The sequence below is a fragment of the Pecten maximus genome, chromosome 3, assembly GCF_902652985.1.
Source record: "Pecten maximus chromosome 3, xPecMax1.1, whole genome shotgun sequence".
Taxonomy (NCBI): domain Eukaryota; kingdom Metazoa; phylum Mollusca; class Bivalvia; order Pectinida; family Pectinidae; genus Pecten; species Pecten maximus.
This window is the reverse complement of record NC_047017.1, coordinates 53,119,270-53,133,891: the sequence shown is the minus strand read 5'-3', so window position 1 is coordinate 53,133,891 and position 14,622 is coordinate 53,119,270. Positions and strand designations below refer to the sequence as shown.

General features: G+C 36.7%; 1 protein-coding gene across 2 annotated transcripts in view; it reads left to right on the top strand.

The window, feature by feature from the left end:
• LOC117324551 (kinesin-like protein KIF26B) overlaps positions 1–14,622 on the top strand; it is a 385,773-nt gene that overhangs the window by 139,368 nt on the left and 231,783 nt on the right. For both annotated transcript variants that reach the window (XM_033880465.1, XM_033880464.1), the window contains one exon: positions 2,828–2,959. In XM_033880465.1, the coding sequence (XP_033736356.1) occupies positions 2,846–2,959 (114 nt within the window). In that variant the 5' untranslated portion in view covers positions 2,828–2,845. The remainder of the gene's footprint in view (positions 1–2,827; positions 2,960–14,622) is intronic.

Genomic DNA, 14,622 nt, shown 5'->3' with positions numbered 1-14,622 from the left:
GTTATTAGTGAATTTTCTTTATGCGTTTATTCCACAATAAAACCAAAATGTGGTATTCGGTTTAGACTAGATTTGTAGATTTGCTTCTTGTCTTCGAGAAGACGCGACACATGTGGGACAATAAACCTTTTTAATGTCCATTTTTTGTTTTGTTATTGATTTCAGTGGACTATGCCTACATATGATTTATTTTAGTGGACTATGTTCAGTACACAGGATTTATTTTAGTGGCATATGTACTGTACATATGATTTATTTTAGTGGCATATGTTCAGTACACAGGATTTATTTTAGTGGCATATGTTCAGTACACAGGATTTATTTTAGTGGCATATGTACAGTACATATGATTTATTTTAGTGGCCTATGTTCAGTACATATGATTTATTTTAGTGGCACATGTTCAGTACACAGGATTTATTTTAGTGGCATATGTACAGTACATATGATTTATTTTAGTGGCATCGGTACAGTACACATGATTTATTTTAGTGGCCTATGTACAGTACACAGGATTTATTTTAGTGGCATATGTACAGTACACATGATTTATTTTAGTGGCATATGTACAGTACACAGGATTTATTTTAGTGGCCTATGTACAGTACATATGATTTATTTTAGTGGTATATGTACAGTACACATGATTTATTTTAGTGGCCTATGTACAGTACATATGATTTATTTTAGTGGCCTATGTACAGTACATATGATTTATTTTCTCGGTATGTGTTTTACCTGTGCCAGTTCCTGTTGTGTATACCATTCCTTTTGGGTTAGACGTTGTTGTTTGGCTCCAGGTTAGTACATCTTCTCCATCTCCATCCGCCTTATCGTTTACTAGTACTGATCAATGTTTAGACTCTAGTCCCCCATATAGTACTGACCAATGTTTAAACTGTAGTCACCCATATAGTACTGACCAATGTTTAGACTGTAGTCACCCATATAGTACTGATCAATGTTTAGACTCTAGTCCCCCATATAGTACTGATCAATGTTTAGACTCTAGTCCCCCATATAGTACTGATCAATGTTTAGACTCTAGTCCCCCATATAGTACTGACCAATGTTTAGACTCTAGTCCCCCATATAGTACTGACCAATGTTTAGACTGTAGTCACCCATATAGTACTGACCAATGTTTAGACTCTAGTCCCCCATATAGTACTGATCAATGTTTAGACTCTAGTCCCCCATATAGTACTGACCAATGTTTAGACTGTAGTCACCCATATAGTACTGACCAATGTTTAAACTGTAGTCACCCATATACATGTAGTACTGACCAATGTTTAGACTGTAGTCACCCATATAGTACTGACCAATGTTTAGACTCGAGACACCCATATAGTACTGACCAATGTTTAGACTCTAGTCACCCATATAGTACTGACCAATGTTTAGACTCTAGTCACCCATATAGTACTGACCAATGTTTAGACTCTAGTCACCCATATAGTACTGACCAATGTTTAGACTCTAGTCACCCATATAGTACTGACCAATGTTTAGACTCGAGACACCCATATAGTACTGACCAATGTTTAGACTCTAGTCACCCATATAGTACTGACCAATGTTTAGACTCGAGACACCCATATAGTACTGACCAATGTTTAAACTGTAGTCACACAAATGTTACGTTACCTTTCACAAAAACACAATCATCAATATCTCCTAATATGTTAAGGCTCTAAAATCGGAAATATTGTATACAATATGTATATATAGTTATGTTATCTACCTATTGTAAACAATATGTATATATAGTTATGTTATCTACCTATTGTATACAATATGTATATATAGTTATGTTATCTACCTATTGTATACAATATGTATATATATAGTTATGTTATCTACCCGATTGTATACAATATGTATATATAGTTATGTTATCTACCTATTGTATACAATATGTATATATAGTTATGTTATCTACCCTATTGTATACAATATGTATATATATAGTTATGTTATCTACCCGATTGCATTAGTGTGATATTTCGGTCGGGTAGGGACTGATCGCGCCGCCGCCGATCTGAAATATCTAAATAACAGTGTAGATGACAAAGATACCTTCTTCATACATTGATGTTTTGTACAAAGGTTCTTTTTTATTCTATTTAATACGTTTTAATGTCACACTTCGGCTTTCGTTCGATTTTATCACCGGGTATTAGAAGGCAGTCTACCTGACAATGTTTCACCTGCATAGACGTGCACCTGAGTATCACCAGTAACATCTGTGTTATAAAGATCTGATAAATCTAACAAACACCAAGAGACCGCATCGTCTAGACTTTGGATGTATTGGTTATAAAAACGACACATTCGCCTGCCGAAAACCCAACTAGGTGTTGTCTGAAATTGTCCAACTTGGATACCCTCAAAACAAATTCAGGTTTCTCCAGCAAATAGTTTTTAACCACAGTAACTCGGATGATACTGTTATCGACACATGCACACTGCAACCAACACAGAAACAGCTTCCAGAGAAATTAAATGGCCATGTGGTTCGACAACTGTCCGAAAATATGATTGTCGTTCTGATTTTTAGCTGTTTCAATACATTTCCGGATATATTGGATGTGATCATTATTCTTGAGTTTAGTACAGGTAGGAGCTCATTACGGTTTTGATTGGTAAACGGAGCATCTGTCTCTGTTAAAGTACAATTAAATTGTGCTGACGAGTTCAAAACCTTAATTAAATGGATTCTGACAAAGACAGGATTAGTTTGATATGCGCTGTAGTAATTTTTAGAAAATTAAATATTGTTATAATTGAAATTAAACGTTTTTTTATTTAATTATTCTTGCAGGATTTCCGGAAATGCAAGATGGAAAAGAAAGGGAAACCTCGGTCGTGCATCCCCGTGCCTGTCAGTCACTCCCCTGTCAAGGTCACGCCCCCTCCCATCATCTGCAGTGACGGTACAGTCACCACCTCACAGGTAAGACACTTTTTTTCTCCAATTTTGAAATTACAGGTAAGGCATTGCTATTGTCATACCTGTATCAATCCACATTCGATTACATTGTATGGTGAATTATGAAGACTTGAAATAAGCGACAAATAAAATTACATCAATTATATAGTTGATATCGATATAGTGAGGACCTGGTGTCGACAACTCCACACCATAGATATGTAGATGTATCGTCAGGTATGTCGTCAACAGGTTATAGATTAGTTCCGTAGTGATTACATTATATAGACCATAAGTATCGCTCTTTACACCCCCCCCCCCCCCCCACACACACACAGTTCCGTAGTGATTACATTATATAGACCATAAGTATCGCTCTTTATACCCCCCCCCCCCCCCCCCCAAAAAAAAGTAGTAAATAGCCACCCAGTAGGGCCATAGTGGTATGTTAATAGCCACCCAGTAGGGCCATAGTGGTATGTTAATAGCCACCCAGTAGGGCCATAGTGGTATGTTAATAGCCACCCAGTAGGGCCATAGTGGTATGTTAATAGCCACCCAGTAGGGCCATAGTGGTATGTTAATAGCCACCCAGTAGGGCCATAGTGGTATGTTTCCTTCCCTTGTAGGTCTCTGGACTGAATACAGTTTACATTAAGGTGATTGATAAAAAGTATAGGTATATTACTGGTGATAAAAGGGTGTTCATTAAGAATGAGTCCATAGTAAACAAATGAATAAAATATTGAGGATACAAAACCTGTGAATCTAAACATGTGAATCTAGTTGGATACGTAATGCGCTGCACTTTAAGCTGATGTATGGAATACTTTGTTGATAACAAGAGCCTAGGCCTAATTAGGTCATAAGACCACGGTGTTGTCATCGAGTGTCTCGCGTGTTACTGACTTTGATCTGTCGGCGAAACAATTCCGCACGGGTTCTAAGTGGTCGAAACGACGAACGACGTTGGGCTATCTAGAGTTATCTTGTGTAATTTGGTTGGCAACATGGAGGCACGACAAATTAAATCTGAGGTAAGACGGTCAAACTAGTATTTCAAACAAACCTCTGTCCACGCCAACACATGAACAACGGTGCATTCGTATAGATAAAACAACCTTTATTTTATAACTTTAATCAGCTGACGAAATCGTTCAGAATCTGTATCAATGCAAAGCTCTTTCATACCAGAAACGTGATTTCATTTTTGAGTTTTTCCTAATTCTTAAGTTTTCGCTGTTTCACAAAATATATTTTTTTCGTGAAGTTCTCGTTGAAATTCTCTTTATTCTATCGTAAAGGTTTAGACATCCCATTAATTCTTCCGTGGTAAATCAATAAAATAAACTACAAAACACGAACATAACCAAAGAATATAGTTTTATGATTAATGACCCATTTTATGTTTCAAGGGGAATAACTCCCATATACATAGAGTTGCTAAGGGGCCGGTAGACAGAAGACTGGCGAGAACAGATGTTTGATAGCTGTGGTTTCTGGACCGTTACTTACGGTGAGGGTGATTATGGAGATTTAGAAGAACCAGCCAAACCTCAACAGTATGTCTCCATCTTATAGATCCTAGCCCAATAGAGATTTTCTACAAGCTTAAAGTTTTATAAAATTTTAGAAATTTTAAACCTTTCTAAACCCACCCACCACACACTTAATATCCATAGGGTGGTACAGCTTACTTTTGATCAGCTTACCCAATAAGTTACTAGAGTGTGTCTATAAATGATAAAAACAAGATGCTACATAAACCATGATATGTAGCGAAGGGGTGTATAATAATCCATAGTATAGTATAGATTATCTTATTGATAGGACGTGGAACTGCTGTGTAGGTAGTCCCCGGTGTGGGGTTAGGACGTGGAACTGCTGTGTAGGTAGTCCCCGGTGTGGGGTTAGGACGTGGAACTGCTGTGTAGGTAGTCCCCGGTGTGGGGTTAGGACGTGGAACTGCTGTGTAGGTAGTCCCCGGTGTGGGGTTAGGACGTGGAACTGCTGTGTAGGTAGTCCCCGGTGTGGGGTTAGGACGTGGAACTGCTGTGTAGGTAGTCCCTGGTGTGGGGTTAGGACGTGGAACTGCTGTGTAGGTAGTCCCCGGTGTGGGGTTAGGACGTGGAACTGCTGTGTAGGTAGTCCCCGGTGTGGGGTTAGGACGTGGAACTGCTGTGTAGGTAGTCCCCGGTGTGGGGTTAGGACGTGGAACTGCTGTGTAGGTAGTCCCCGGTGTGGGGTTAGGACGTGGAACTGCTGTGTAGGTAGTCCTGGTGTGGGGTTAGGACGTGGAACTGCTGTGTAGGTAGTCCCTGGTGTGGGGTTAGGACGTGGAACTGCTGTGTAGGTAGTCCCTGGTGTGGGGTTAGGACGTGGAACTGCTGTGTAGGTAGTCCCCGGTGTGGGGTTAGGACGTGGAACTGCTGTGTAGGTAGTCCTGGTGTGGGGTTAGGACGTGGAACTGCTGTGTAGGTAGTCCCTGGTGTGGGGTTAGGACGTGGAACTGCTGTGTAGGTAGTCCTGGTGTGGGGTTAGGACGTGGAACTGCTGTGTAGGTAGTCCCTGGTGTGGGGTTAGGACGTGGAACTGCTGTGTAGGTAGTCCCTGGTGTGGGGTTAGGACGTGGAACTGCTGTGTAGGTAGTCCTGGTGTGGGGTTAGGACGTGGAACTGCTGTGTAGGTAGTCCCTGGTGTGGGGTTAGGACGTGGAACTGCTGTGTAGGTAGTCCCTGATGTGGGGTTAGGACGTGGAACTGCTGTGTAGGTAGTCCCCGGTGTGGGGTTAGGACGTGGAACTGCTGTGTAGGTAGTCCCTGGTGTGGGGTTAGGACGTGGAACTGCTGTGTAGGTAGTCCTGGTGTGGGGTTAGGACGTGGAACTGCTGTGTAGGTAGTCCCTGGTGTGGGGTTAGGACGTGGAACTGCTGTGTAGGTAGTCCTGGTGTGGGGTTAGGACGTGGAACTGCTGTGTAGGTAGTCCCTGGTGTGGGGTTAGGACGTGGAACTGCTGTGTAGGTAGTCCCTGGTGTGGGGTTAGGACGTGGAACTGCTGTGTAGGTAGTCCTGGTGTGGGGTTAGGACGTGGAACTGCTGTGTAGGTAGTCCCTGGTGTGGGGTTAGGACGTGGAACTGCTGTGTAGGTAGTCCCTGATGTGGGGTTAGGACGTGGAACTGCTGTGTAGGTAGTCCCCGGTGTGGGGTTAGGACGTGGAACTGCTGTGTAGGTAGTCCCTGGTGTGGGGTTAGGACGTGGAACTGCTGTTACTCCTGGTAACCCTACAGTTGATATGATCTAGTATGCTCTTTATTAAAAAATGATCATTTCTTTCCAAATAAAATCTCAAACCTATATATATGTTACGTGTAATCTCTATTACATCACCTCAAAAGCTGGTTTAGACACAGTATTGCTTTATATCTTTCCTGTAGCTTCCAAAAATAACAGAAATATCATTTTATGATAAATCTTTATTATGGCAATTACAGATGTAAGGTACAGGAAATTGCAATTAGGCTCTAGATTTTATCTCAGAGACACTGACCTGGTTTAAAAAAGGACAAATCCATTTAGAGATTTTAAAAGGCACATTTCAGATGGTCAAATGAATGTGGTTACCAAAAGTCTGTCGGAAAACTTTAAAGGCAGAAATTTAGTGGGAAAACAATAACCTTACACAGTGTGTGGATTTTAAACTAAAAGTAGTTGGCACTGATTCTAATTAGATTGAAAATTTAAATCAAAAAGACATTAAATTAAAAGAAAGAATGTTCAATAAAAAAGTGATAATTGGATCTTTGTGTCCATCTAATGTGAAGGTCACCGTATTGACTTGCTCCTGTGTGATAACAATACCACTACTTAATGACAATGATTTGTGCTGTCCTGCTACATAAAGACCAATCGCACTGCAGGCGTTGATATTCTTGTCTGGTTTTTTTGCCTTTCATACAAATCAAGAACTCTACCAAAATGACATACCACCTGCCTTCCCTCAAACATCACAACTTCTCATTTCCTTTACTGGACACATAGGTAATTGAGTTACTGGTTCCCGCCACTAAAAAAGGGATGTTTTGTGGCCAAGGTGATGGCCTTAGACTGTATTTACCATATATGGATTAGGGCAATGTCATGTCAATTGCCAACATCCGTCAGCTTTGTCTATAGCAATGTCTCATCCATTTGTCCTTGGCATGGCAGCCAAATTTCCTGTCATGTATTATTTATATATTGCATATTTCAAAGTTTTATTCTATTTTGGGGAATCATGTGCACTATCAAATTAACAAAGAAATTGAGTTTTATTAACGTAAGAACCTCGTACATCAGAGCAATTGAAAATATCAAATTTTATGTCCTTAGAAAATGTATTTCTTCTGCAGAGAACCTTGAATTGGCCTTCAAGGTAATAAAAACACCTGAATAGAGAGAGGAACAACGTACATCTTATTGATCTGAACTCCTATTTTTGGATTAGGTTTTTTTCCAAATGCAACTGTTTCCTTTCCAACTAAACAATTTTATTTGGCAGTTGGTTGTTTGAGAAGGATTTTGGTCTAATTAAACCAGAGGTTGTGAAATCCTTCTGTGTTAAGGTGTATGAGATTTGTTACAGTTGACTCATCAAAATGTGGGAGATCCAAACTGTTTGAAAGAAAATTATGAAAGCTATACCAATTGTGACAGAAAGATATCAGAAATATTGTAAATTATAGAGAAACCCATTGGTCACAAAACGAATGTCAGACTCCTTCAACACAATACTCGAGGAATACTGACATCAGTTACTGTAATTATATTGTTGTTGTGTCTGAAATCTTGGAGATTGTTTCAGTCTATGCAGCTGTACAAATGGGTACTGGCATGCTGGGAAGTAACCCAGCAATTAGACTGGCATTCTACACAATGAGACTCGTTTGTAGCTACGCAGCATGAACACTGCATTAAACTGTAACTTGCTGGGCCATCAGCTACCTCAGAAAGATCCACCAGTAACCTCAGAAAGATTTCAATTAAGTTTGCTGAGGCCACCAGTAACCTCAGAAAGATTTCAATTAAGTTTGCATAGGACGCCAACTACCTGAGACAGATTTCACTTAAGTTTGCTGAGGCCACCAGTAACCTCAGAAAGATTTCATTTAAGTTTGCATAGGCCGCCAACTACCTGAGAAAGATTTCACTTAAGTTTGCATAGGCCACCAGCTTCTTGAGAAAGATTTCACTTAAGTTTGCATTGGCCACCAGTAACCTCAGAAAGATTTCATTTAAGTTTGCCGAGGCCACCAGTAACCTCAGAAAGATTGCATAGTAAATATATGTCGATACTTTTAAAGTATGTTAAATAATACTGTATTAAATTGAAAAAAGAAACTGACAGGTACATGTATAATTGTTTTTAATTATATTATATGTATGTGTGTTACTTTTGACATGCATCACACTTTTTAAAAATCCTTTGGAGACAACACAGAGGCTTGTGGAAATTTACAACCAGAAAGGTCAAAGGTTATGAATCCAGACTCTGTACCAAGTGTCATTTGATTAAACGGATCTCATCTGTTTCCTTAGCTGTTATTGGTTCTATTGGATACTGATTACGTAAAATTCCAATTCAATTTGGAAATAAAAAGATCTCTATTTGATAAGACTAAAATAAAATTGACTATCAGATTATGGATTTTGATAAAAAATAAATTACAAAGTGCAGTTGACTAAAAAAGATCATTTGATAAAATAAAAAAAAAAAATACTGTCACCTTTATATTTTATGGACTGGCATCTGTGTGTTAATTTCAGGGCACCTTGATTGTTAAATGTTTAATCCTGGGTAAATTCTGTGTTAACTGTTTATTACTGGGTAAATTCTGTGTTAAATGTTTATTCCTCGATAAATTCTATGTTAAATGTTTAGTCTTAGGTAAATTTTGTGTTAAATGTTTAATCCTGAGTAAATTCTGTGTTAAATGTTTAAGCCTGCATGGGTAAATTCTGTGTTAAATGATCCTGGGTAAATTTGTGTTAAATGTTTAATCCTGGCTAAATTCTGTGTTAAATGTTAATCCTTGGTAAATTTTGTGTTAATTGTTTAATCCTGGGTAAATTTTGTGTTAAATGTTTAATCCTGGCTAAATTCTGTGTTAAATGTTAATCCTTGGTAAATTTTGTGTTAATTGTTTAATCCTGGGTAAATTCTGTGTTAAATGTTTAATCCTGGGTAAATTCTGTGTTAAATGTTAATCCTTGGTAAATTCTGTGTTAAATGTTTAAGCCTGCATGGGTAAATTCTGTGTTAAATGATCCTGGGTAAATTTGTGTTAAATGTTAAATTAATCCTGGCTAAATTCTGTGTAAGTACTGATTATGTTGTAAGCTACTATTCACAATACACTGTACAACATTCTTTTTAAGACCCTTAAATTTCATCTAAATGAAGCCAAGCTTATCCTTAATCTTTAAATCCCTATTGATTCTAATTCCTAAGGAAGTGCTGGATAAAGTGTTTATTTTCTCGAGATCGATATTAAAGATTTTGATTTCAATAAAACAACTTGTATAATATGTGAATTGATACCCTGAGGTGTAGTAGATCACGGTACTTGTAGTTAAGTCATGTTTTTGTGTACCGTTAATCATAACACATCAGTAAATATGTATACCTATTAATTATCTACCTGGACCAAACGAGTTTTACCTGTCTTTTGAGTGGACATCAAAGGTAAGAGTTTTTTGTTTACCTGGCCTTGTCTTGTCGAGTCCTCTCTGATGTTGGGAGGGTGACGAGTTGACTTATGTTCAACAGGAGGTATTACGTATGTTTCTCACTTTTATGTATGAAGGACAAATTTATCAAAATGAGGAAACACACACTATGATATATACACACAGTAAACCATTTTCTAGTTTTAGAACTATTTCTGGAGAATTATGTTTCTAACTGAGGAACTGAGGGCTGGTTCATTCAGGACACCTTTCATTCCTGAAATTTTTTATCACAACGAGAAGTTTTTTTCTTTTTTCGTGGCCTTGTTTTTCATTAACAGTTCAGTGTCAATGTTATATTGATATGATAGTATTCTATTTTGATATGATAGTGTTTTATGTCAGTACAAATCTATATTGATATGATAGTGTTTTATATCAGTACAAATCTATATTGATATGATAGTGTTTTATGTCAGTACAAATCTATATTGATATGATAGTGTTTTATGTCAGTACAAATCTATATTGATGTGATAGTGTTTTATATCAGTACAAATCTATATTGATATGATAGTGTTTTATATCAGTACAAATCTATATTGATATGATAGTGTTTTATGTCAGTACAAATCTATATTGATATGATAGTGTTTTATGTCAGTACAAATCTATATTGATATGATAGTGTTTTATGTCAGTACAAATCTATATTGATATGATAGTGTTTTATGTCAGAACAAATCTATATTGATATGATAGTGTTTTATGTCAGTACAAATCTCTATATTGATATGATAGTGTTTTATGTCATTACAAACTAATCTGTTATAAGAGTTGATTTTTTCCATTAAGGATTTTGCCATTTTCACATAGGAAATTCCCACTTTATGTCTTTTTTTAACGTTGAATTAAGAATCCATCCATAATGTCAAGCTTTAGTTAATTTTCTACTTTAAATATAATGTAGGATTCAATTTCCATTGTAAAGCAGCTTGATTGACTGTAAACAAGTTGATAGGAGAGTGATCCGTTAGGGATATAAAGTGGATATATATAGAAAATGTTCACACCTTGGTGAGGATCAGGCGCCTTCACTAATGGTTGGGGTCTGGTAGCGAGTAATAGTTTGTATTTTTCCTCATCAAAAATAAATAATGTATGATTATTTTCCATTAATGCATTGTAATTTTTATGACTTAATGGATAAATACCATATTTATCCAGCAGCAAACCCATCTCTGATAATGATAAGCCTTATAAACCATTGTCTATTGCACTTCTGTAAAATTGCTAACAATTTCTATTTCATAAACATTGTCTGCTAACGATTGTTATTTCATCGTCTGCTAACGATTGCTATTTCATCGTCTGCTAACGATTGCTATTTCATCGTCTGCTAATGATTGCTATTTCATCATCTGCTAACGATTGCTATTTCATCGTCTGCTAATGATTGATATTTAATTGTCTGCTAACGATTTCTATTTCATTGTCTGCTAACGATTGATACTTAATTGTCTGCTAACGATTGCTATTTCATCGTCTGCTAACGATTGCTATTTCATCATCTGCTAACGATTGCTATTTCATTGTCTGCTAACGATTGATATTTAATTGTCTGCTAAGAAGTGCTATTTCGTTGTCTGCTAATGATTGAGATTCATTGTCTGCTAATGATTGCTATTTCGTTGTCTGCTAACGATTGCTATTTCATCGTCTGCTAATGATTGCTATTTCATCATCTGCTAATGATTGCTATTTCATTGTCTGCTAATGATTGCTATTTCAGTGTTTGCTAACAATTGTTATTTCAGTATCTGCTAAAAATTTCTATTTTCTTGTCTGCTTACGATTGCTATTTCAGTGACTGCTAGCAAATGCTTATAATGCTTATAATGCAAATGCTATTCTGCTAACCAATGCTTTTTCATTGGCTGTTAATAGATGTTATTTCATTATCATTTAACGACTGCTTAGAGTTTATGTGTTGGTGACCCCTGGGGTTTAACATGAGAGATATATGGTAAGAGATTTAAGGTTTGTAGTCCATCAACATTTTTTCTAAAAATGATACTGCAAATATGATGTGTCATCAATTTATTATAAACAACTTTGTGTTCATTAGGGCATATGATATTTTTCGCTGATTTTCTTAAATATATTAACAGCAAATTGATCTTAACACTTGATATCTAAATAAGATTGCTGATGTTTGCTCTTGCACTCTTGATAGGATCTAATTTTCGTTATCTGCTGTGAAATATTCGTGTGTGACATGTGTGTTTTGTGTTTGATACCGCTCTGAAGTCAATATCTCGTACTGTTACATATTAAAGGCTAAAGGCAAGAATCTGCCACCTTCACAGTTGGGATTTTCGGGGGTCATTTAACCAGAGAGAGAATTTCCGATCACAGCCGAACATTTTCATTCATTACAATGGATGTTCATATCCAAATCACTGAACCGTGAACAAGTTCGATTATGGAAGTAATCAGTTCGTTTTTGAGTGTATGAAGAGTGCTCGTAGGACAAGTCTTAGGGAGCAATTTGTGAATAAACCTAATCTTGTCTGGACGCTGTCCAAGAAGTGAAAATGACATTTGGCTTAGCACCAGCGATTGTCTAATGATGTTATTGCTTTGTCTTGGTGAAAATTGACAAAAAAAAAAAAAATCAACGCTGACATAAATTTGGTGTTTGTGTGCCCACTTGAATAATAAGACAAGCATTATTTCTAGGTTTATCTGTAATGTGAATGTGCTGTAATATTGCCTTGTAATGTGTTTTTGGATTATTTAAGAGTCTTGAAGGGAAGACAAAAAAAATATAAGAACTCTCAGACATTCTTAATTCCTATTGTTGTTCAAACTCTTTTGTTCTATATGAGAAATGCTGATGGGAGTTTTGAAATTTTCTTAATTAGTCAGTAAAAAAATGGTGAAAACTTCTGTTTTCACTCTTTGCTCCCTTTATTTCCTATTTAAAAAAAAAAAAATTCTATTATTTAAATGTTCTAATTAGTCTTAATTAGAAAACAAAGAATCTAAAACTTTAATGTAAAAGGTTTTCCTTAAGGCTAAAAACAACATGTTTTATTCTAAAGAAAAAACAAATTTGTCATTTAGATCCTTTATCATATTAAGCTGTTATTAATTCTTTGAGACTAGTTTTTATGATTATAACAGAATTATCCTTTAAAACAATAATTTCTTCAAACTTCAGATGAAAACAATTAGAAAAAAAGCAGAGTCAAAAGATTGATATTGTCCAATGAGAGTTTGTAGCATGAATCTTTACTTAAAAACTAGTTTTGACTAATTTGTAGACAAAAGGTCAACCAACCTTTGTATTCAGAGGCTTCACTTTAACTTTGATGTTTTGGGTGTTGTAGTTCTCTGCCTGTATGCCAAACAACTTGATGATCCCCGAGGGAAGTGACATACAAATCATTTTGATATTTTTGTCTCCCAGCCATGCAGACCTCTGGTTTTACTTGTACTATCAACATAATTCAAAAGAAACATGTAACTTTATTATTTGAATTTTTTTCTTAGAATTGATGAATCATGAATGAGACTAATTGAATGTCATATTCAATGTAGTTACACTCTTGGGGTATCAGTTGCCCCTATGAATTTCTAGGCCACCTGATACAATGTGACATATTCTCGTCACACCTGATACAATGTGACATATTGTCGTCACACCTGATACAATGTGACATTCTCGTCACACCTGATACAATGTGACATATTGTCGTCACACCTGATACAATGTGACATATTGTCGTCACACCTGATACAATGTGACATATTGTCGTCACACCTGATACAATGTGACATATTCTCGTCACAACTGATACAATGTGACATATTCTCGTCACACCTGATACAATGTGACATATTGTCTTCACACCTGATACAATGTGACATATTCTCGTCACACCTGATACAATGTGACATATTGTCGTCACACCTGATACAATGTGACATATTCTCGTCACACCTGATACAATGTGACATATTGTCGTCACACCTGATACAATGTGACATATTCTCGTCACACCTGATACAATGTGACATATTCTCGTCACACCTCTCGTCACACCTGATACAATGTGACATATTCTCGTCACACCTGATACAATGTGACATATTCTCGTCACACCTGATACAATGTGATGTATTCTCGTCACCTTTTTTGTGTCATCCACTGTGCATCCATAAACAATTGACATTTTCGGCTTTTGATTCTCAATAACCAAGGGCCCATGCAGGGTAATGGTAATTGACTGGTAGCATGTCAGGATGAAGGGCTACAAAGTTGTTGTTGTTTTATCTAAATGAATGACCTTGACCTACTTAAAGCCAAAGGGGTCAAATTTATTAAAATTTTTCAACCAATTCTTATCAATAAACAAGAGGCACAGGGTAATGTAACATACTGGGATGAAGGGCTGCTAAGTTGTTTTCAGGTGAATGACCTTGACATACATTCACAGTGACAGGGGTCAAATGTCTTTAAACAACTTCTTCTCAATAAAGAAGAGGTCCAGGGTCATGCTATTGGGCCAGTAGCATGCTGGGATGAAGGGCTATAAAGTTTGTTACATAAATGACTTTGACCTTCATATACTTTCGAGGTCACAGTTAATTGTCTTATGTGTTAAAATCTTTCAAGAAAACTTTTGCTCCATAACCAATGCAAGAGGCCTTTAGAGTGATGGTATTGGGCCAATGGCATGCTGGGATAAACAACCTTGACCTTTCAAGTTTTATAGTATTGAAATGTGTTGAAATATTTAAATATCCCTTTCTCCTATGGCTGTGATATAAGTCAAATATGATGCTGGGATGATATTTGTAACACTCTCTGGCTGTTAAACATTTCATATCAAGAAAATTATTAATAGCAATTAATATGCATGTACTTGAAATGGATAGAGCATTTATTGAGTTAGGGAGACATTGATTATGTC